Raw genomic sequence first — 23,584 nt, forward strand, 5'->3', positions numbered from 1 at the left:
TCCCATAATTCCCACATGTTGTGGGAGGTAATTGAATCAAGGGGGAGGTTTCACCCATGCTGCTCTCATGGTAGTGAGTAAGTCTCATGAGATCTGTCAGTTTTCTAAATGGGAGTTTCCCTGCACAAAGCTCTCTGGCCTGCCATCCATGCCTTTGCTCCTCACCTGCCTTCCACCATGATTGTGAGGCCTCCCCAGCCACGTGGAACTGTGAGTCAGTTAACCCTCTTTCCTTTATAAATTACCCAGTCCCGGTATGTCTTTATTAGCAGTGTAAGAACAGACTAATACACTCTCTTCTCTTTTCCTGGCTCAGATGCCAAGCAGAGAGCGTTAGAAAGCTTCTGTGAGCGTTCTGCTATTTGCTGGGCTCTGGGCGCCCTCTGCAGGCCCTGTGAATTCCTGTCTCTGCCCCAGGCATAAAACCCAGGGAAGCGTCTGCCTGTAGGCTACATTTCCAGCCACAGGCTGCAATAGTGTGTTTCCCTTGGGTGGAAGAGGTGGATAATCAGAGAGCACTGGAGAGTATCCCTGTGCTTAGTTAGACAGAACCAGTTCAAGACGGACGCTTCGGGTAGGGAGATGGCGGTGTGCTCCAGCAAAAAGGAACTCGGGCTTAGGGATGTGTTAGCCAACATTCACTTACTGTGAGTCAGATACGTTTTCATTCATTCATTCATCATCAGATTTTTCATAGGGGCCTACTAAGTGCCAGAGCACTGGAATTCAGAAGTGGAAAGCAGGCCACAAAAACAAAACAATCGCCTGCCTTCACGGGGCCGGCACCCTAGAGAGGAAAGACCGACAACCAATAAGATGAATAAGACAGGTAGTAAGGTGGACGGTGGTAAATGTCAAGGAGAAAAGATGAAGCGGGAAGAAGGCTCTGAAGCTTCTGGGGCAGAGATGGGGAGCAGTGAGATGTTTTGTCAGAGGTTCAGGAAAATCCTGACTGAGAAGGACTGTGAAATGAAGATCAGAATACAGAGAAGGAGTGCACCTTGCAGCTCCTGGAGGAGGAGCATCCAGGAGAGGGAACTGCCCTGCAAATTCCTTGAGGCGGTAGCATGCTCACGTGCTCAAAGACCAGCAAACAAACTGCATGCCTGGACAGGAGAAGATGAAGAGCAAGTAGAAGGGGCACCGGGGAGTGAAGCAGATTAGGTGGGAGAAGTTACAAAGCGTCAGTTGAATCCAGGTCTTGCTGGCATTGATGTGGGGAAGATGAAGAGCCTCAGAGACCAACCCAAGCTCCGATGTGAACTCCAGTTGCTGGAGCACAATCCCCTCAGCTGTTAAGACGTGGATCACGACACTGGCTTGTAGGATTAAGAAAGTGCCTGGCCTGCTGTCTTGCACCTCTTTGCCCCTGCACACATCCTTGCATGTCACGTTTACACGGTGATTAAGGATTTCTAAAATAGAAGGCCTGAGGCAAATTGTGAAACTGGTTCAAAGTGTCCCCCACATCTGCCCTCCATGCACTCGGTGCTTCGGGCCCTCCTACTTCCCCATCCAGACCTATTGTCCTTCCCTGGGGATGCTGTTCGTAGGCAGCAGCCACTACAAAAGTAACTTCAACTGAGTCTCCATGAACATTTGAATGGAAAAACACTACTAGACCTAGAGACAAGGCTGGAGAGAGAATGCTGGTATCATCCATTTACTGGTAACACAATCTTGGTCAAATACTTACACTGTGCACCTCACGCATCAGATGGGCTTGGCTCACAGAGCTTGGTAAGGACCTAAGAGGAGAATTGGCACATGCATCATTTGTCACCTGTGATAACAGCACAATGTGTCTTTACCCAACACTTTATACATCAATTTCAGTTTCCATAGACTCTCAAAATATTTGGATAAGGTTAGAGCCACCTTTAAGTCCTTTGTCAGTAATTGTCTTGGAAATAGGGGTTAGTTTCCTAAGCTTCCCTGAATCTCAGATTGTCTCTGTCTAAATTTGGGGAAGCAATATTTGCCTTCTCTATTTCACAAACTCAACTGAAACACGTATGTAAAAGGCTTTTTATAAAAAAATTAAAATGGGTAAGTATATGTGTTTAAACAGATAGTTTGAGCTAATACCTTTTACTCTAATTCACATGATTTTGAACTCTCCTTGTTCGAGAGCCCTACATATCACTCAGATACAAAATCTTTGGTGCCACTGAGAAGATACAGGACTATGGTTTCTCATGATCTCACAGAGACGGAGGTTAGGGATATAAGGAAGCTGCAGGGGCCAGTCTGGTTGCCCCCTCTGCAGTCAGAGCCACCTCTCACTAGCTCCCTCCTTCCACTTGACAGTGGCTCAGACACATGTTCACATTGATTACCTTTTGTTCCTCCTACTACACAAACTTGATGCTCACTGCATTCTGCAGTTTAGCTTCTGGAGATATCCTTAAGAGTTTGGCCAATTTTCTCTATTCCTGTTCTGCCTGTCACAGGTCATTGACTGGTCTAAGGAAGCTCTGGGCTTGGCTCAGTTATCCATCTCTGGTCCTATGAGCTACAGTCAGTGGGGATAGGGTCAAGTGATGTAGACACCATGCCACAGGGACTGACAGAACAGCCATGGCCTCCTTTCCTAGCAGGGGTTGTAATCATGGGTGGTTTCTATGGGAAACAGGCAGTGGACAGACGCTCATCATGACTGGCCTTTCAGGACAGCAGGAAACAATGTATTAGACCACTCCCATTGCGTGCTTCTTCCAGTCAACTAGACACATTCAGCAAAGCCACTATCTAGAGAACAGAGCCTATTCTTCCAGCTCCACTTTGGATGAGCAGCGTTGATTGTTAGAGACTCCGAGTAATCGGGGTGCACTGAACACAGAGATGAAGACCAGGTCTTTAGTTTACTTAAATGACACATCGCATTCCCTGACCCAGTTCTCCAAGGGTCCGGTTAGGATTTCTCTCCTATTCTGTCAGCCACTCCAGGACACCCTAGGTCCTTTCTAAAGGGTGCCTCCCAAAAATAACAGCCATGTGACATGTATCCTCTGACAAAATGTCAAAATAACTCCTTCAGCCCTGACTGCATTGCTAAAGGGTGGCTACTGTGCATTCCACAAACAAGAAGTCTTGGCAAAAGAAAGTCAAAGGATTTTCTTTTATTATTGTTGTCATTAATACACATCACAATTTACACAAAATGCCAACCAAAAAACAAATGTAGAAAAATAGTAGAATTGTATTGGCACGAATGACTTTGTAATTACTATGGTGGCTGTTTTACAGACAATTTGTAAGAGTGCAGGAGATTGTAATTATTGTATACAGATGTTTTCACCAGAATAAATACACATTAGGGTTCACAGTGGCATCAAGCTGTACGTTCAGTTTCTTTCTCAGATAAAGAGACCATGACAAAAGACCCTGCCTCTCTTTGCCTTCTACAATGTAGGAGGTCACTTTTGAAAATAAAAATAAAATAATAGAAGAAGAGAAATTACAGAGCCCTGCCCTGTGTAATCAATAAACATAAGCCACAGGCAGGTCCCCTTGGCCAAGTCTAAGCATGGGCATGCTTATGGACACTATTGGTGTGCCTTTTATTTATTCAATAATCTGAGTTTGTCTATTAATTTGCAATAATGTAAAGGTTGGTTACTGAGTATCCAGACTGTATTACAGACAGGAGGAGGTGCTTCTTGACCAACTGGTTTGTAATCTGCCCCATCACTTTCTCTTGTTACACATTCCCTATCTTGGCACTGATCTAGGGATGGTGACCCAATGAAGCATTGAAATCTTACCTGAATGGTGTGGCTGATGTCATGGCAGCATCGCATCTGGACTGGATTTCTGCTTCCAGGCCCAGATGAGAAGCCAAAACCCCAATACCAGGGATGTGATTCGCTTTTACCGATATCAGGATAATATTAGTCTCCATGTTTCCCACTTGCTTTATTGCCACATTAATCTATCCTGCACTATGAATGCGGCCATCCTCTCCCCCAACTAGATTATAAATTCTTGAACAGCAAAGTCACATCTAATTAATACCTGTAACCACCAATGCTTAGCATAGAGCTAAGCAGAGACTAAACGTTTTTAAAAAATAAATGTATTTCATATGAGTTATGGGAAAATTGTAAATGAAAATCAAATCACAGACTTTTATGTTAAGTTGTATGTAGAGAAGAGAGTATTTTGGGATCAAGTGAAGTGCACTATTTAAAAGGAAATATATATGTGTGTGTATATATATACGTGCAAAGATATAGGAATAGGTTATCAGATGCATCTTGATGATTATTCAATTTTCTTTCTTAGGGCAAGAAAAATAAACAGGGTATTTTGCCATATGCAATAAGTTTAACCTTGGGCTAAAGGACATTTCAATATGTCTTTGCAGTTTGATGCAATACAAAGGATTCTGAGTGACATTTGCAGAATTAAATCTTTCAAACACCTTAAATGAGATGTAATACTGTTCTCGGCTCTGTGTCAAGTTGCAGCCTTCCCTTAACTCTCAACAGTGGTGTACAATATACCCTAAACAGAAAAATAGTTTTATGACATAGATCATTCAATAATGCACTGAATGGACCTGAAAACGTCCAGTCTGGAAGCTTGTAGAGTCACAGTGGAATGTTCTGATGGAAGCTTAAGGCTAAAATTTCAAACCAAGTAATCTTCCTTAAGCCATCATGTATGAATCACTTTAAAGCCATGTAAGAAATCTCTTAATTTGTTTATTTCAAAGATACCTCCCTATAATCAACCTTTTGCTACAAAACATTCCCAAGCCACTCCCCAAGCTTTTCAGTGCTCACTCTGTAAAATGCATTGTTCCAGATCTCTACTTTTCCTACCTTGTTTGCACCCCCCAAACTACCTTTCAATTAGGTATTTCTAAGCCTTTCCAAGGAAACTAATGCCTAAAGATAGAATGATGCTTCCCACTACACAAAATTCCACTGTGACGGCTTAAGAAACTCCTCTTCCCTTGCAAATTCAGACGCTTAGAGAGTAAACATGAGCCAACGTCAAACTCTGCATTAGCATCAGTTGCTGTGGATGACATGAGGGGCTGGAAAGAAAACATGAGCTTTCAAAGGACTGACCCTTTCAGCAAAGATATATTGAACACCCACTCTGTGCCAGGCAGCGTGTGCAGGATCAGCTATACTGGAAGAATTAAACATGGTTTCTTCCCTTGAGGAAAAAATATTCACATGTGAGAGATCTATAGGAGGAACACAGATAAAAATGTGATGAGAAATGAGAAAAGAATGGGCTTATGGGAACGTGAGAAAACCTAGCTCTGATGGCAAAAGGCACTGAGCTCAGATTCATCCAGAAGCAGGAATCTGCAATCTAGGAACCATTTATTGTAGACTCAAACCCTATGGTAAAGGGAATGAATCCTGGAAGGATATGATCAGCCACTGCAACGTGAGAATTGCAGAAGGAGTTAAGGTATGGAAGGAAGAACATGGCCTGGTACAGCTGTGGAAAGAAAGGTGTGTGGTTTTGGAAAAGGAACTCCAGGTTACTAGGAGAAAAGAGAATCTTGTGAAACATAGATGATCAGCAAAGAATGCAACAGTTCATCCAATTACACTATTGACAATGCTTTATAAAACCACATTTGTCACTGAGTGTTTCTTGCTGTTTATTGGTTATGTAGATGTCTCATACAAGAATTTATTCTAATAGAAGGCTCAGAAGGTTACGGTTTAGGAGACGTGGACTTGAACTCTGGCTTTGATTTTAACAAGACATGTGACTTTTACAATTAAGTAACTCTCTGGGTTGGAAAAATCATAGAATAAAAGATAAAATGAAGACTAGAAGTTCAAATCTTGACTCTACCACTGCTAAACTGTGTAATTGGAGGCAAGTTACTTGACTTCTCCCAGCATCATTTATATGTTGTGTGGGATTAAATGAAACCATATATGCAAAAATCTAGCCAACGAATTTGAATACTGTAGATTATTTCCATTTTTTTCTTCTTCATTTGTTACAAGTTACAGGGACAAGAAACCAGGTTTGTTTTACTTGTAAAAGTTTCTGATTCTGTGATGACACGAAGTCTGAGGTTTGAGGACTTTTTTTAAAGTCCTGTAATCAAAACTACATCTATGAAACAAAAATACACACAGTCTTTATGATCAAATGTAGAGAAATAACCTGGTTTAATGATTCACAAAACACTACTCAGCAACACCCACACATTTACATTTGATCTAAAAGCTCAATTCTATATATTCTGGTCTTTCTCTTGTGTAACAGAAGTCACTGGGATCCTTTTCCCAAAAGTTAAAATTGATTATTACAGGGTTTGTGCACTGAAAACTCTCTATTATTGCATACCATATTATTTCCATTCAACATAAAAAGCGCTGGGGTGAGTTCCACTTTTCCAAATTGTCCATAGTGTTTTCTACTGAGAGTTAACATCATGCATAATTGCCCAGGTGCCATGGAAAATCAAACTAGAAACAAGTATAGAAAAAAGTAAAACTGATAAATAAAGGAGGAAAGGGAGGAAGAAGCATAGAAATCCTGAGAAAGCTACGTTAAAAGTTTGGAAAAATTGCCATGGTTTCTCTTCATTTAGAAATTACATGTGCGTGTGTGTGTGTGTGTGTGTGTACACAATATGGTATATAATGTCAACATAATGACTGTGCTTTGTCATATATGACCTGTCTGGTCAAGTGAAGCTGGAAGTACACAGTTCAGGATATAGACATTAGATAGAGTCAATATGAAGCAGTCCATTTTTCCTCTTCCAATTCTGATACTCAATATTTCAGACGCCAGTTAAAAGTAAAACACATTAAAAGTAAAACAGTTAAAAGTAAAACACGGTGGGTGCAGTGGCTCACTCCTGTAATCCCACAATTTTGGAAGACTGAGGCGGGTGGATTGCCTGAGCTCAGGAGTTTGCGATCAGCCTGGGCAACGAGGTGAAACTCCATCTCTACTAAAAATAGAAAAATTAGCCTGGCATGGTGGTGTCTGCCTGTAGTCCCAGCTACTCAGGAGGCTGAGGCAGGAGAATAATTTGAACCCAGGAGGTGGAGGTTGCAGTGAGCCAAGATCGTGCCACTGCACTCCAGCCTGGTGACAGAGCAAGACTCTGTCCAAAAAAAAAAACGTAAAACACTAAGTTTTATCATTACCCCAGATCCTTCTAGTGTTTAGGATGATATGATTTCCTAACATGGTACCCAACACAAAATAGATGTTCAATAAAACATGTAACAAATAAGTGAGTGAACAATTGAAAAAACAAATGATTCAGATGCTAGCATATAATGCTATATTGGGATGGGTGCCTTGCAAGAAAATTAACAGAAAGCGTAATCATTGTTCTATGTGTCCTTTGCCATGATCACACTTCCGTTTTTTATAGGACCCCCACCACTGTCCCTAGTAGGCCTGGTTATTTCTAATGCTCAGAAATATATGCTGTGAAACCAAAGCTAATGTCACGGCCCCCACCCCCCAAAAAAAGTGGCAATTACATTCAGGAGCTTGCAAATACCTGAATGCAAGCTTTCAAATCAGTAGCCATGTGTGTAGAGAGAGATGCCATCATCTTACACAGTGAGAGCCATCTGAACACTTGTTCACCTCCTATCACTTTTAAAGCTATTTTTCTTCTTTACGGAAACACCTGGGTTATGTGCTATTATTTATAGTGTGTTCTTTGCCATTCATGTACTACATGGGTGACCTCCCTATTGGTTTCTCCCAAAACTCCTTCTGGACATGGCCTGGGCCACACTCACTGGGCCTATAACTTTCTGTTCTCTGTCTACTTTCCCCTTGCATGTATATCCTCCATCAGGATAGGATGATTATTTTATTTTAGCTTTACGACCAACACCTGGCTTGTGCCAGGCTATTAGGAAACTTTGTGGCCGAAGGAAGGACTACAGTTTCAACTAAGTTACCCCAATCTTGTGGGGGCTGCAGACTGCTTAACTGTAAGATGAGAATTGAATAACTTTCTTTACTCTATAAAATGTTTATGATCCAAGAGCAGCTTGTGTGGTCACCTTAAATACCAATATAAGAATTTAATTTGATTGCTTCCATGCTTTAAAAAAAAACTTAACCAAATGACTGTTCCCTCTTCTTAGCCTGTTTATATGATGCCATTTGTTACAGTTTTTCTCCATGGGAAGCCCAGCAGACATGTCTACTATGCTTCTCAAAGGAAAATTTCAGAAATGAATGAAGGTGGAGGATGTGGCTGGACTTCTCCCAAGACAGGAGGGATCAGATCTCTCACAGAGGGTGAAGCATGGAGTGACACATGATGGCAGGGGCAGGCCTTGGTCTCCCAGGGGCTCTCATAGCCAAGTGGGAATTTTCCTGCTAGTGTTAACAATGGAAATTTCCTCCTGATAGAAGAAGAAAATCCTGCATGGCAGCTGATTTCTCACACCTCCATTTTGCTACTTTTGTGCTCAAACATATTCTCCATCTACCTTTGCAGTGGCCAAAGGTTCCCAGCCCTCTGCTCTCACTTGAAGCCCTTTGCTCATTCTGTCCCTCTTGGAGGGATCCACACAACCCACCTTCGCAGAGCCGGCTCCTACTCAGCCTTCGGGTCTCAGCTTAGACACCAGACCCTCCCAAAGGCCTTTCCTGACCACCTCTACCCCACATCCCTGCTGTAAGTGGATGCCCCTGCTCGAGCACACACAGAATCATACCCCTTCTATGGGGCCACCCACTTTGATTTCCCATTTGATCAGCTGTGTTCCTTGCTAGACGGTGAGCTACTGAATTTTACCAATGCATCCCTGGCACAGAGTAGGTCCTCAAGACAAACTTGCCAGATGAATGAATGAATAATATAATGGAAGAGTGCACACTGGGGTGACGGGCTGTGCAAGGTAAATTGTCTCACCTTTCAAGTCTCACTCTCAACGCTTCCTTCCTGGCCTTCCCCAGGCAGTAAGGAGTGGATACCTAAGACCAAGGAGCACCAGCCCCGGCCTTCCTTAGCGCTTTTGTTATATCCCATTGTAATGATAAGACTGGATCTCCCTCGAGTTCCTCATCAGCATGGACTGTGCATTTTACCTCTGTGCTCCATCTGGCACAGACGGATGGAAGCTGCTCAGTAAACACCTGTAAACTGCAGAAGCCAAGAGGGGACTTTTCTCACTTCACCTTCTCTCAGGTCCATAGCACTCCCTCTGCTTTCAAAATGCCATTGGGGTATTTGTTTTGCTCCAAGACGACTTTGGGTTCATATCTGCTTCCCTGGATTTATTTGGCTCATAAACAACAAATTCCAATTAATCTCAATATTGGTGATTTTTATTTCTAACTCATTTTGAGAAACAACAAATCATAAAAACAAAAACAAAAATTACGCAGAGAATGAAGACATACTAGACCATTATCTTGGCAGGCATTTTGTTTATAATTTTTACAATCAATAATAGAATGTCCCTGTTTTACATAATATATATTTATATATATTTTATGTATATATATTTATATATTAGATATCTATATTTCAATAGAAAGAGACATAAAAAAGCCTTTTCAAATGAGGCATGACACGCAACACTTGACACTCTTATTTACAATATAGAGATGTACTTTCTACACAATCATAATAGATGTTCAGAGGCCAGAGAGGGTTTACAAAGACAGCAGAGCACCCCCATAAAAAAGAGGTGCACCATGCAGCTGGACGTTTATTGCCATTAGTTCTCACTATGTCCAGACAGCATATTGAAGTTAAAAATGGCATCTGGTTATTGGAGAAGATGATGATCATCAGATTCATCCCAGCTCCATAACCACGGGCTACACAGTCTTTCAAAGGACCAGGGAATGACGAACATTGCTGATGAAAATTGGAAACACAACATGAAATGCACTCATCAGAGGGACAGGGCCCATCATTTGGCCAGAAAGGAGAAGCTGCTACCAACTTATGGTTCTGTACTGAGCATGGGCACTTGCCTAGGTCAGGAAACACAACATCATGTGCTGCATGACTAGGGAACAAATGTCTTCCAGGTTACAGAGCAAATACAGCACTCCTCATGAGGAACCAGAGTCTATGCCCAGCTCTGACTCGGGAGCTCAGACAAAAATTCCCAGTGGAAAGAGACCAGAGGACTCAGTGAACCCATACGCATTATGACCAGGATATAACAAGCATTTAGAAAGGACCCACTGAGAAACCCTAAATCCATTGTGTGGAACTCTGCCTTTGCAAGACATTCAACTCTCCCTCAACAACTCTCTCTTTCTTAAACAGAATCCAACATGTCTATACTCCTGCAAAGCTACCCATCTGGACTCATTCTCATGGTCTGCTTTTACTTTTCAAAGTCACGTTGTTAATATAAGAGGATCCAAAATTCTCAGATGAGTTTAGATTTACTTGGTTTTGTTACCATGGCATCAGTGACCTACAGTCACAGTCCAGGTGCTGAAAACCCTAGTCCTAGATGTGTTTCCACACTTCAGAAGGGATTTTTGCAGAAGCAGGAGTTTTGATCTCCAAAAGATGAGGCTCCTGTCTTAATTATCCCCACTGTCCAGGTTCATTCATCTCTTCCATACAATGAACTGATTCTTTAGATTTCCTTTAGCCCATACAACATACTCAGTCTTTGAGACCTGACCATTAAGCATCCTGGTGATTTTCCAAACTCCTCTTTGAGTCACTTACCTATAACAGTTAATGCTGAGTCTTCAGTCTGGTTGGTCTCCTCCTATCTGATCTCACTTTTGTCCCTGTCGTCTACTGGTTTTTATCAACGCAGTGACCTTTCCTAGCCCTTTATTTTCCTAAGGCAAGAAGACATTTCTATTGAAAGATAACCAGCACCCTTCTTAGAGCTCCCCTGAGGTTTTAATCCAGCACTCCTCCATTTAGATGTGTTTCTCCTTTCATGGAGAGAAGCAGCTGGCCACGTTAATGGTTTTAATTTTTTGCAATTGCATCAAATGCTAACATAGCATGTCTTTGGAAGTGTATCAGCAGGAGCTTCACACGTGTGTGCATTCATCTCAGTGCCCCCTTCTGCTAGGTTAGTCTCACCCAATGTTCCCTACTACAGACAAAGATGTAAGCAATCACTACAATAATTAGTGGATCAGGGCTCTGCATAGAAGAAGTCTGGGGAAGTAGGTGGAGCAACTGTTCATAATTCAGTATATTCCTAGAGTCGTGCTTCTTTGTAACAAACTTGTATTTACCAATAGTGTCACCTTTATCCCTCGTTACCTTAAGTCACCCTGCTCACTGCTGTTATGAAATAAAACTGGGATTTGTAACGCATTCCTTGCTCCCTTGTTTAGAAAACATGAAGAGAGAAAATGAATATGGGCATCTTGAACAAGTGGCACATTTGAATCTATTGAGGATTCTATTTACACAAATATGTTCCACTTCTGCACAGAGATTAACCTGAGTTCTGAAATGCTTGTGTGCACTTAGTCAGAAATGATAAAGCTATAAGCTAGTAACATATTGGGCAAGTCTAGTTAAATTGGAGTAATTGCTCAGTGAGCCATTCGTGGCTAGCAAGGGGAGCTCACCAACTCCCAAGTCTTCTGTTTATTCTCTCATATTTTTCCTAGAAAACATCTTGAATGACACTCCAGGTAACTACACAAATTCAAGCAAAGTTTGTTGTCATGTAGTCTATTTGCTCAGCTTTCTCAAATCTCCAAAACAAAAGCACCTCTCATATCAGGTTCCACCCCAGCCTCCATCCCCCAGCGCTGTTCCCTTGGAGTTTCATTCTGAAATGGTGAGGTCTGTAAAAGCAGGTCTCAGCTAAAGCTCTCCACCAATCTTAAGTATTACCAAAGACCCGCTCCCTCAAAGCCACTACTTGAAGTAGTTGAGTCCTGCCACCAAGAAAAACTTCTCCAGGAAAAGTTCTGAATCCAGCACAGCGATGTGAGCGGCTCGGCCGATCAGGGTGTTGGCAGTGTTGGGCAGGGCGTGGAACACGTTGTGTCGGATTAAAGTGCAGTCCTTGGCTTCAACCAGAGGGCCCAGGAGGTTGTTGATCATTTCTGCATAAACTGGCCCTGTAAAGTAGGGAAGAAGGATATAAAGCTAGTGCAGAAGTTAGCAGTGGAATCTAGAGAACATCACCGGATGTGTGTTGAAATTCTATTTCTGGGCAGACCTGTTATATAGCAGTTTCCAACCTCCTCCTAATGTTAGTGAAATAAATATGAAATACAATCAAAGTTCTCTTTGTCTAGTCAGATTACAATAGCCAGAAGTCAGAAGGGGATTCCGAACAGCGTCTTTGCGAACCCATGCACCAGAAGCTATGATAACGGTGTTCGTGTTTCTCAATAATAGCTGTGCCTCCCAGCAGGGGAGCAGAGAAGGAGGCATACAGCAGAAAGGACCCTCAGAGTTTCAAGTTCTATTTCAGGGGACGTTGGGGTTGGAAACACAGCTCAATAGAGAGTTAGAAGCAGACATTTTCTGCTGTCATGCATAATGCAAGCCACGTGGCATTTCACCTGACTCCTCTGATTCCAAAGAAGGAGAATGCAGTTTTCTTTATGTTGATTTGTTTTGTTTTTACAATTGTTAGTCTGAATTGACTCTTTCCACCTGAAAGTGACACAGTTGCAATTTTGCATCAGGCCATAGGGGTCTTGGAGCCATGCAGTGCAATTGAATTGCTGAATACTAGATAGATTCTCACACCTGGATCTACGATTCATCCCTCTTAGCCCTGTGTTCTTCTTTTCTGAAAAACTGTTGATGACAACTTTTATATCATTGACAGACACCTTCTGCAATGATCCTGACAGCTGGGATATTTTACTTTTGACCAACTTGGAGACAGTAATTGGAAGTTGGAAGTCAGATAAGCCTCTGGGTACCCATTCCAAACAACCGGGTCTGTTTTACAAAGCCAGCAGAGCAGTCACTTTGGAAGATGAAAGAGAGCTTATTCTGAGTTTAACAGTCCACAGCCTCACTCTGGACACTCCCCCATGTCACGTGAAGGGACTCACACCGTTTTCCTTTTCCCTCCAGTTATCAGCAGGGGAGAGTACTCAGAGGTCTGCTTTCCGAGACTGGGATGGACAACTGGACTCCCCATTATGCCGGGGGTATATATTTGGGGGTGTTTCTTTTCCCCCTCTTCTTAGGGTCTTGGTAGGAGCTTTGAGGTAAAGGGAATTGAAACATGAAATTGAAATAATTAGGGATTTGGTTGTAGCCATGTCAATTCAGCTAAAAAGAATTTGGGGTTAAAACAAATGGTATGGCCGTTCCCAAGAGCCCATTAATGTTTCAGAGTAGTGGTCATTACAATAGGCAACAATATGATGTGAGGTTACGCCACAGAAATTTTATGCATGAAATAGTCTTTCCGAGGGAAAATGCAAGTCAGCCAAAATTCAGCATCAAAGGAATAGTTAAGTAAACCATGCTTTGTGGGCTAAACAATTCTGCGCTCCTTTAAAATGATGTTTATGAACATTATGTAATAATATTTTTTAGATGATGTATGTGAATATTATGTAATAACAAGAAAAATGAATATTGCCAATAAATGGAAATAGAAGCATATTATTATTACACAAATACCATAATTTGTTTAAATTGTATATGCAATAAAGGTCAGAAGGTCATTTATTTAAAGAAAAAAGTCACTCAAAATGTAGTGATTACTCAACCAGATCATTTTCTGCTGAGACCTTGATTGGTTTCATAAGTCCTGGAAGCCATCATTGGTATATTTTTTAACATGTATAGCAGACTCATATTTTTTCTCAAATACAGCACTATTTTTAAATTGATGGACTTTTGGGATAGGAGCAAATTATCTACCTGACAATGTAGAGAATAAATTGGAAGGTTACGTGAAGTCAGACAGGTTGAGAGATATTTTATTTCAGAATTTTTGAAAAATAAAAATACTGGTACTTCTTCCAGAAAAAAAAATGATAATCACATATGAGCTAAACTTCATATCAAGTCTTCCAATCTGTTTAATTCACCAGTTAAGCCACATTTCTTTAATGCCCATGTAAAAATGTAACAGAAAATATAAATTTAACAAAAGAGAGGGTGGTTTTTTCTTAAGATGACTAACAGGATCATTAATCAATTTAAGTCGTATATTAATATCCTTTGAAGATACACTCCCTTTTCCTTAAAGGCCATTGGGAATATTAAATAAGATAAGCAAAGTGCATGAACTGTGCCCAGCACATAACAAATACAATTTGCTATGCTAGAGCAGGAGTTGTCAGGCTTTCTCTGTAAATATTTAGGGCTTTCCAGGACATTCCAGTGTAACTACGCAACATAATTCTGAATTCTAGCATGAAAGCAGTCATATACAATATGTAAATGATGGGCATGGCTATGTTTCAATAAAACTTTATTTACAAAATGAGAGGGGGGTTGAATTTGGCTTGTGGACCACAGTTGTTGAACTCTGTTCTTAAGCCTTTACCAAAGTTGAAATGTCAACAAAAATACTTCTCTATGTCAGGGAGATAAGAAATTAGGTAAGGAAAATTAACAAATCCCTGCACAAAGAAACAGTTTGGCTGTCTCTTGACAACAGCTGTTTAATTTAGTCAAGTCTGAACTCAAAACCAGTTCATTAACTCTTTGTTTATTGTCACAAGTCTTAGCATATAATGATGACCCATGGGTAGTTAGAAAATATTTTAAAATTGATTAAAATATACATAAAAAAGCATCAATATTTAAAAATTAAGGCTGAAAAATTATAAGCAAATATCTTTAAATTAATATTTAATCTGAGAGACAGTAGAGTGAGATAGGCAGGCACCCATATACTCTAACAGTACAGGTGTTGCTGGTATCAATATTTTAGAAGAGAATTTGGCAAAAAACGTTAAGAGTAGCAACTTCATTAACATTTTCCTCCAATAATACCACTACTAGAAATCTATTTCAATGAAATACCGTAGATGTATTAAAAATTTACACATGCAAAGTCTTTCATCAATGATAACTAAAAAGGAAGCCTTCCAGAAGCAAGCTATACGTATGGTAATTAACAAGTTTTGATTAAATTATGGTATATGCATAAATATAGTCTATAATTATTAAAATGTGTTTGCATTTATGATATTTTATTAACATGGACAAATAAATATATTAGTCTAAATCAAATCATGACACAAAATTATAACTTTTATCATGAACACACATGAAGAGACTAGAAGAAGAACATGGAAAGTAGGTAGTAATAGAGGTGGAGTTAGAAAGGATCATGAATTATGTAATGAGTTTGACTTTTTCAAATATTCTATAACGTTTTAATCAGACAAAGAATCATTTTAGAATATTCCCTGTGTTACTTTTCATTACATGTACCAGATGGTATAAAACACAATGCTATTTTATGTATTAAAAGTAATTTTTAAATATTTTTTCATCAAATTTCCTGTTGGATTTTCTAGATACCAATGAAAATTTGGAATAGACCCAATTATACATTAGCACCAAATCTTTGGACCTTTGGTATGCTATTTTTTTATAGTACCTTAAAATATAACAAAAATACTATTTACTTAAAAAATAATCAATATACTTGACATAGAAATAAACAAACTAGATTGGATTCTAGAAGAGAAAGGGGACATTAGTGGACACTGACATAATTTGGGTAAGGTCTGTAAATTAGATAATAATATTGTATCAGTATTAATTTTGTGATTTTGATAACTGTACAATGCTTATGTAAGATGCTAATATTGGGCATCGGAGTGAAATGTATACAGGAATTTTTTTGCACTGTTGTTGCAACACTTTTTGAGTATAAAATTATTTCAAAACTACAAACATGTTTAAAAAAAAACCAAAACAAGAATTAAACAAATTAACCAAAGGAAACCAGGAATGCCAGCCTACATCCATCTTGATTGTCTGGAAAATTCCTACCTATCCTTTAAAACCTAATTCATTGTCATCTCCAGGGACCCTCGTCTGACTCTGTCCTACACCCTGTTCCACTTCTGGGCTGCCTTAATGTCTTAGGCATTATTTTATTTTTTGACATCACATTTTACTATCATTGCTATTACTTGTTGAGGCTCCAACTAGACAATGTGCCCCTTGAGGACAGGGCCTGTCTCATTGAATTATACATCCTAGCCATCAATTTCAGTGACTGGCACACAATAAGACTGAACAAAAGTTTCATAATCTAATAAACAGGCAACTGTTTATTACACAAAGGAAGGATCTGGCACAATAACATCAAGATGAGCTAAGTTTATCCTATCACTAAGCTAAGATAAATGCAGCACTAAACCTACAGTCCAGGTGTTCCCAATAGGCATAGTCAATTTCACAAATTTACTTTTGCTTTTCAAATCAGAAAGTCCCTGAGCAAAAATTAAACGTAGCTTACCTGTGTGTCTGTCTTTGAGGGCAGTTTTACACATTTCGATCCTGGCTGAATGAAATGGCACATAACGGTCTTGGGGAGAAGCAACCAGCACGACATTTTTAAAATACTGCAGCCCTGTAACAATTAGCCAGATGAGTACTTTTTACCCAGGTAGTTTCAACTTCAACACCCTCTGGAAATTTGCACAAATTTCTAGACTTGTCCCAGAAAGAGAAAAAATGATGACACACCACACACTAGTTGTATCATTGCACAAGGACATTCTGTCCTGAGGTTTAACAAGGCACAGCAGACGGCACAGAGGTATCGTGGGGGCCTGTGGGAGGCTCAAAAAAGAAGTCACTACACAGGGGCTTTGCATTTGTGAGGGGAGATGAAGCCTGTTCTCATCAGCCATGAAAGCTAAGGAGACACACAGAAAGCTACTCTGGACACAGAGAAATAAGCAACAAGGATGAGATCATAAAAGCCTTTTGGGGATAGAAATATTAAGGAGTTCATAAGGATGTCAGTCTGAGTATCCTTTTCTTCCTCCTCAACCCCAGCACCTCCTCTAATTCCAGCCTTCACCACGTCCCATGCTTTAGGAAAACAGCCTCAGAACTCACCTCTCTGTAGCCAGTCTTGCCTTCCTGCAATCTGTCCCCACAATGTAGACAGAAGAACCCTTCAAATTCAATATCACAGTGTATCCCTCCAGGCCTCAAAGCCCATCGTGAACCTCCAGATCACTGCAGACCACCCGGACACTCCGTCTGGACTGAGGCCATCCTTTTCATTCCCCACATCCTGCTGGGTGGGTGGCTGTCAGCTCTTAGCCATGTGTCCCTTACTGAAGTGGTTCCCCTCATCAGACATCACACACTGGGGGCAGCCTACTTCAATAGCTGGCCAATACACGGGCAAGGAGGACAAAGGTGTAATGGCCAGCCCCTCCCCTTCCTTCAGGATCGCTCTCCAGGGCCACTTCCTACACCCCTGATGGACTCTACGGTGATCATGCTGCAGTCCCACCTTCTTCCGTCAAGTCCTGCCTCCCTCCTCCTCCACCACAGAAGATAGCTCTAAGAGCTCAACTCAACACACAGAGGCACGAAGTAGGAGAGGAACTCAGCCGGGCTCACAGATCAGCCTGTGGCTACACCAGACTCACAGGCACAGAGGGATCAGCAGAGTCAGTGTTTACAGGACGGTGGAAGACTGTGACCAAGAACAGACCCTGGACCAGGCCAGCTTGCGTGGTGGGACTGAGCAGGGCAATCAGTCAGCTGCTCCACTCCCCGACTGGACATGGGGACCACTCGGCAATGACCACCATTACTGCTGTCCGCTGTGGTCATTCCCATGTAGCAGGCAGAGTCTTCACCACCTCTATGCAGTTCCATGTGACAGAGAGAGGGTGCAGGTACAATAGCAGGCCTGCCTGACAATGCCCCCATCTCCCACTGCACAGTCAACACCAGTGGAAAATGTTGCATCTGCCTTTTGTGTAGATGGGCCTGCACCTGGGTGAAGCTGGCACACAGATCTTGGGCCTACGCAATGAGAACATTGAAAAACTGGCACAAAGCGGAATCTACAGCTTCTGGTTATTGAAATGATCTTACACGCACCTTGGCTCAATCTCTCACATGCCATATGGGCAATGGGCAAGAGGAGCTGAGTTCCTGGTAGCTGTTGGCCTCCCAATGAGCCGAAGAGGCTTTGAGCGCTGGGCCTCCTGACTAGGCCCTTCTGTGAGTGAATCAGTGTAGCATTATATCTCATTTGTGTCTCAGGAGTTGAATTCCAAGCTCAAACTCATAACTGCAGCGGTGGGGGAAACCACTGACCTGTTTTTTGGCTTAGTTGGTAGAGGAAACATTTGCGCAAATCAGCATTATCCCTGAAGGTCAGCTGCAGTAGAGACCCGGATTTCTTCAGTTTCTGCATGAGCCATAAGCCTAGGAAGACAAAAACAAAACAAAAATCAAAAACATAAAACAAAACAAAAAATAATTGGGATGGAATTTTGGTGAGATGAATGTTAAACTGCGAATTTTCGTTAACTTGAAAATAAGAGAGAAGTAGGCATATCAGCAAATAATTGGGAAGTTAGAGGTAAATTTGTCCTCTCATGTACTGGTGGCAAGGACTTAAATCATCCTGCAAAAATGAGAGGACAACAGGCTTGGGAGTAAGGAACTACCCACACTCTTCAATCCAGTCAATCTCCTTCTGAAAAAGAAGCCTAGGGTAATAATTTTCAATGCGAAAAGAATATAAAAATGATCCTTACAGATACATTTAGGATACTGTAAAGCTAGAATAAATGTCTCACTTCACAAGTCATCTGTTGGCCGGACATGGTGGCTCATGCCTGTAATCTCAGCACTTTGGGAGGCCAAGGTGGGTGGATCACCTGAGGTCAGGAGTTCGAGACCAGGCTGGCCAAAATGGTGAAACCCCAACTCTATTAAAAAATTAGCCAGGTGTGGCGGCAGGCATCTGTAATCCCAGCTACTCCGGAGGCTGAGGCAGAAGAATCACTTGAACCTGGGAGGCAGAGGTTGCAGTGAGTCGAGATTGTGCCATTGCACTCCAGCCTGGGCGACAAGAGCAAGACTCCCTCTCAAAAAGCAAAACAAAACAAAACTCATCTGTTTAGCTATGCTTAAGCAAACACTAACATTGATGAGTGTAAGGATTATGTAACCACAACAAGCAAATTAATCTGATAGAAATACAAGCAAATAAGCAAGCTATGGTATGTACATATATTACACTGACTGCTATGTCAGTGTGTGTGTGCAAAGATAAATAGAACGAAATATATAAAATTACTCTAGATATGCTAGATTGGAGAAATTATTAGTAAAGTCTCTCTTTTTAAAAAATATAATGTTGCAAGATTACTTTATAATGTGGGCGGGGGGCAGGAAATGTAGTTTAACAAATTTGTTTCTGTTCAAAGAATGGCTTCCTTGGTTTGGGAGGAAAAGAATGCAGAGGAAAGGACTTCCATTTGTTATGTGCCAATGTGTCGGATAACTCATGTTCACATGTATGCCCTAAAATAACTTAAAAGCAAACTAACTAAACTGACCAGGTCATGAGGAAACAATGTGAGTGCTGGGAGAGGACAGGGGACAGTGGCAGAGGCCTAGAGGATTACAGGGACAAGGAAGCTTCTCAGGGGTGACCCTAATGCCACATAATGGGTTTGAACAATCAGGGACTACTGAGATATTTGTTAAGAACATGATTTAATAAATGATTTGTTATTACATGTAAAACTCAGTGCCCTCCTTGGGCTTCCATACGCCAAACCATGTCACCTCCTCAGCTAAAATCTCGTGAGTAGTATCTACAAGGTCTACAGGTTAAGTCTAACATCTTTGCGAGTCATTCGAGGTCCTTCTTTGTCTAGCTCTTGCTGATACATTTGACCTCCCATAGATGTGAGTTAACCTCATTTCCTTCCCCTGTGTAATTCAACACAGAAATTCGTCAACAATTCTATGATACACACATGCACATATGTACCTACATAACACATATGTGTATACATACATATATGGTATACATGCTTGTACACATACATATATGTATACACACACATACACAAACACAGATGCACACACACATAACCACCATTTTACAGACAGGGAGACTGAGGAGCACAGAGATTAAATGTCTAGGCCAGAGTCTTCCTCGAGCGTCCTGGTCAGGACTTAACCACAGGTTTGTCATGCAGGTGGCCTGATTCAGAGTCCCTGTTCTCTTCATCACAATGCCGTGCCTTGTCAATCTTTTCCAACCACGACTCCAGGGACACTGCCTTTTTTTCACAGAAATTTGAAGGCAGAAAGGATCCTGGAAAACATCTAGTGTCACCTCACTCAGCCCCCAGACACAAGGGCCGCACCTCTAAGGCCAGGACTCCTCCCTCCACGCCATGCTTGGAAAAGACTCCACAGTCACAGGGTTTCATCTGGAGGAACCCCTGTCCCCAGTTTCAGGTCCCAGAGGCCCCAGATTAATTCTGAGGAATGACGAGTCCTAGAAGAGTCTTACCTGTACTAACCAGGGTGCTGTTGTTGTACAGGGTTCCCAGGTGAGGCCCAGAGAGTGACAGGAACGTGTGGAGTTTGTTGAGGTAATACCGGAACCGGGGCCGTGTGAGGACCGATCGGATGATGATGTTGCCAAGAGAATGGCCAATGAAGCTGTCGAGAGACGGAAAGGGTACCCATGAGTGTGACCGTGAACACTGGTGCCCAAGAGCGCAGTGCTGGAAGCATCAGGGGCCAGCGTCCTCCACCTCCCACTGAATGTAGGGGCACTGGCAAAGAGCACGGGGACTGCCAACTCATCCTCATCAGGTTTCCAAACCCTGACCATGAGAAGCCTGAGATGGGGTCTTTGTGAACGGGAGCTTTGTGCCCAGTCAGGGGAGAAGTGTGGGCATTTCAGCCAGCTTCATGCTGTTAGAGCAGCCTGCTTTTATTCCACCTGGGGGAAAGGAAGGTCCTTCCTGAAATGCACCTCTGAACATTGAAATCTCCTGGTCATTCATAGGATCAGGTCCCAAGTCCTTATCCTGCTTGGCAGGCCATTCATCCTCTCCTTCACCTGCTGTGTATATATTGAACCACCTGCTCACAGCCCATGCTGTTAGACCCCCTCCTGCAGGCTCTGCTCCAGCCATACTCCTACTCACAGGCCCACGTGTTCAATGCATCATTACTCTCAAGTTAAATACTTATTTATTGAGAGTCTATTATATGAGAGGCTGTACCTCCCCACCTCTACTCATGATGAGCATACAACCAGCCAAGAAAAGAAGTCAGTGTCAGCCTATGAAGCTGCCTTACCTAGCTTTTCTTTTATTCTTTTTTTTTTTTTAAATCTAACCTCTATAGGCTTCATTTGTGGAATAAAGAAGTAATATTTTATATCTGAAGACTAAATGGGATAATGCATATCAAGGGATTAGCACTACATCTACATATTCGAATGCATGAAAAATGCAAGCTGCTTACTAGCACTGTCATCACTGAAACAGTTGGTACAGTGTAAGAATAAAAGCAGTGCTGATTGGAACCCTCTCTTTGGGGTGGGCAACTCATTCTGCTTTTTCTTTTCTTTTCTTTTTTTTTTTTTTTTTTGAGATGCAGTCTCACTCTGTCGCCAAGGCTGGAGTGCAGTGGTGCAATTTCGGCTCACCGCAAGCTCTGCCTCCTGGGTTCACACCATTCTCCTGCCTCAGTCTCCCAAGTAGCTGGGACTACAGGCACCCACCACCAAGCCTGGCTAATTTTTTTGTGTTTTTAGTAGAGACGAGGTTACACCATGTTAGCCAGGATGGTCTCTATCTCCTGACCTCGTGATCTGCCCGCCTCGGCCTCCCAAAATGCTGGGATTACAGGCGTGAGCCACCACGCCTGGCCTTTTTCACACATCATCTCAGTACTAGTTCCCCTTAATAGATAAGAAAACAGAGGTTTAGAGATTTAGAAACCTTGCAAAAGGTTCTATATCTGGTACATGGTAAGAAACAAGATTTCAACTTGTGAGTGTTAGAACAAGAATTCAAACCTAGGAATTTTTGTTTTAAGTCCAATACTCTTTCTACAGAACTACAAAAATTTTTATTCTCCCTGACATAAACTATGGCAGATATGAATGTGTACAACAGACCTGGTACTTACTTCTGCTTTAAAAATAATTTATTAAAAGTCACAAGTTAGCTTAGCTCAGTGGTATACAGAAGGCATCATAATATTTCTTTTATACAGCAAACACTCAAAAATGTCCCCCCTCTTCCCCCAGCATTCACTACCTGTGGTTTCCTTTTACCTAATTCGGGATATGGAGAGGTTGTACAACTGAATGTGTTGAATGATTTCATCCAACAACCGATCCGTCATGGTATCAAAATCTGCAAATGTGTCCATCTGGAAGAAGAGAGAGGAACAGGTGTTGGGTATGGTTGTGGTGGGGGCTGGGCTCTGTGCACAGCCTGTCTTCTTCCACTAAACACCGTGGTGTCTACGGGGGTGTGCCTACCTCTGATGTTAGGGCTACAGGATGAGATATGACCTCAGGACGAAAGACCCACAGGCTGGGGCTCTAAGGAAGAAACGTGGAGATGCTCAGGAACACTCAGCTGGGAGGGCGGCTGACAGTGAAGTAGCAAGCTTGTGGTGCCGACTGCCGCACCATGTGCCTGGAGTGTCAGCATGCCGCTGGGATTGCCGCCCCCGCTTCACAGAGGAGGAAATAGGCTCTGGGAGGGGAGGCCGCCTGTTCACCTCACATGACCCAGGGTTCACACCAAGACAGGCCTGACTCCAAAGGCCCTCCCCTTTCTATGGCATAGCCTTTAGAGTATGCAGTCAGCTTTGGGAAGGATCGTAAAGTCACCCACGTCTTAGGATGGATAGTGGAAGGATCCAGGAGATGAAAGGAAGAGGAGGAACGCCACACATGTCCTTGAATGTTTGAAGGGCAGCAACAAGGAAGATATATTAGATTGGTTTATATAACCTCAAGGGCTAACTTTTAGAAACATGATTTAGAGTCAAAGGGAAATAGATTTGGGGCCAATATCCAAAAATGTTTGAAAAGTCCCTCATATGTGGAGCTGTCCTATAACATCATGGGCTGCCAAGAGCTAGGAAAAGTGAGCAGGATGTCTCACAAATGTCCATCCAGTGAAGAAAGGAGTACATGTTGGGGGATAGGAGTGGTGAAGAGAAGACCTTTATGAGTTTCTGTCACCTGCCATCCAATGAGCTTTGAGGCGCAAGAGAATAAAGCATACTGCTAAGTCTCTAGACTTCCTGGAATAAGAAAGAACCACAAGCTCTTCTGCTTATGGGATCTGCGCCTTGGACCTGTTGCTTCCCACCTAAACCTCAGTCTCCTTATTTATTAAAGGGGGATAGCGTCGCTACCTCCTTAGTGCCATGTTAAAAATTAGATAAAATAGGACAGGTGCGGTGGCTCATGCCTGTAATCACAGCACTTTGGGAGGTCGAGGCAGGTGGATTACGAGGTCAGGAGATGAAGACCATCCTGTCTTACATGGTGAAGCCCCATCTCTACTAAAACTACAAAAAATTAGTTGGGTGTGGTGGCACATGCCTGTAGTTCAGGAGGCTGAGGCAGGAGAAATGCTTGAACCCAGGAGGTGGAGG

General features: G+C 42.1%; 1 protein-coding gene across 2 annotated transcripts in view; it reads right to left on the bottom strand.

The window, feature by feature from the left end:
• Positions 1 to 9,391: 9,391 nt before the first annotated feature.
• FAM135B (family with sequence similarity 135, member B) overlaps positions 9,392 to 23,584 on the bottom strand; it is a 299,141-nt gene continuing 284,948 nt past the window's right edge. For both annotated transcript variants that reach the window (XM_012001609.1, XM_012001610.1), the window contains exons 16-20: positions 22,242 to 22,339; positions 20,457 to 20,608; positions 18,233 to 18,343; positions 16,401 to 16,514; positions 9,392 to 12,057 (exon numbers count right to left, since the gene is read on the bottom strand). In XM_012001609.1, coding sequence (XP_011856999.1) covers positions 11,852 to 12,057; positions 16,401 to 16,514; positions 18,233 to 18,343; positions 20,457 to 20,608; positions 22,242 to 22,339 — 681 coding nt within the window. In that variant the 3' untranslated portion in view covers positions 9,392 to 11,851. The remainder of the gene's footprint in view (positions 12,058 to 16,400; positions 16,515 to 18,232; positions 18,344 to 20,456; positions 20,609 to 22,241; positions 22,340 to 23,584) is intronic.

The sequence above is a fragment of the Mandrillus leucophaeus genome, unplaced genomic scaffold (assembly GCF_000951045.1).
Source record: "Mandrillus leucophaeus isolate KB7577 unplaced genomic scaffold, Mleu.le_1.0 Scaffold667, whole genome shotgun sequence".
NCBI classification, from domain to species: domain Eukaryota; kingdom Metazoa; phylum Chordata; class Mammalia; order Primates; family Cercopithecidae; genus Mandrillus; species Mandrillus leucophaeus.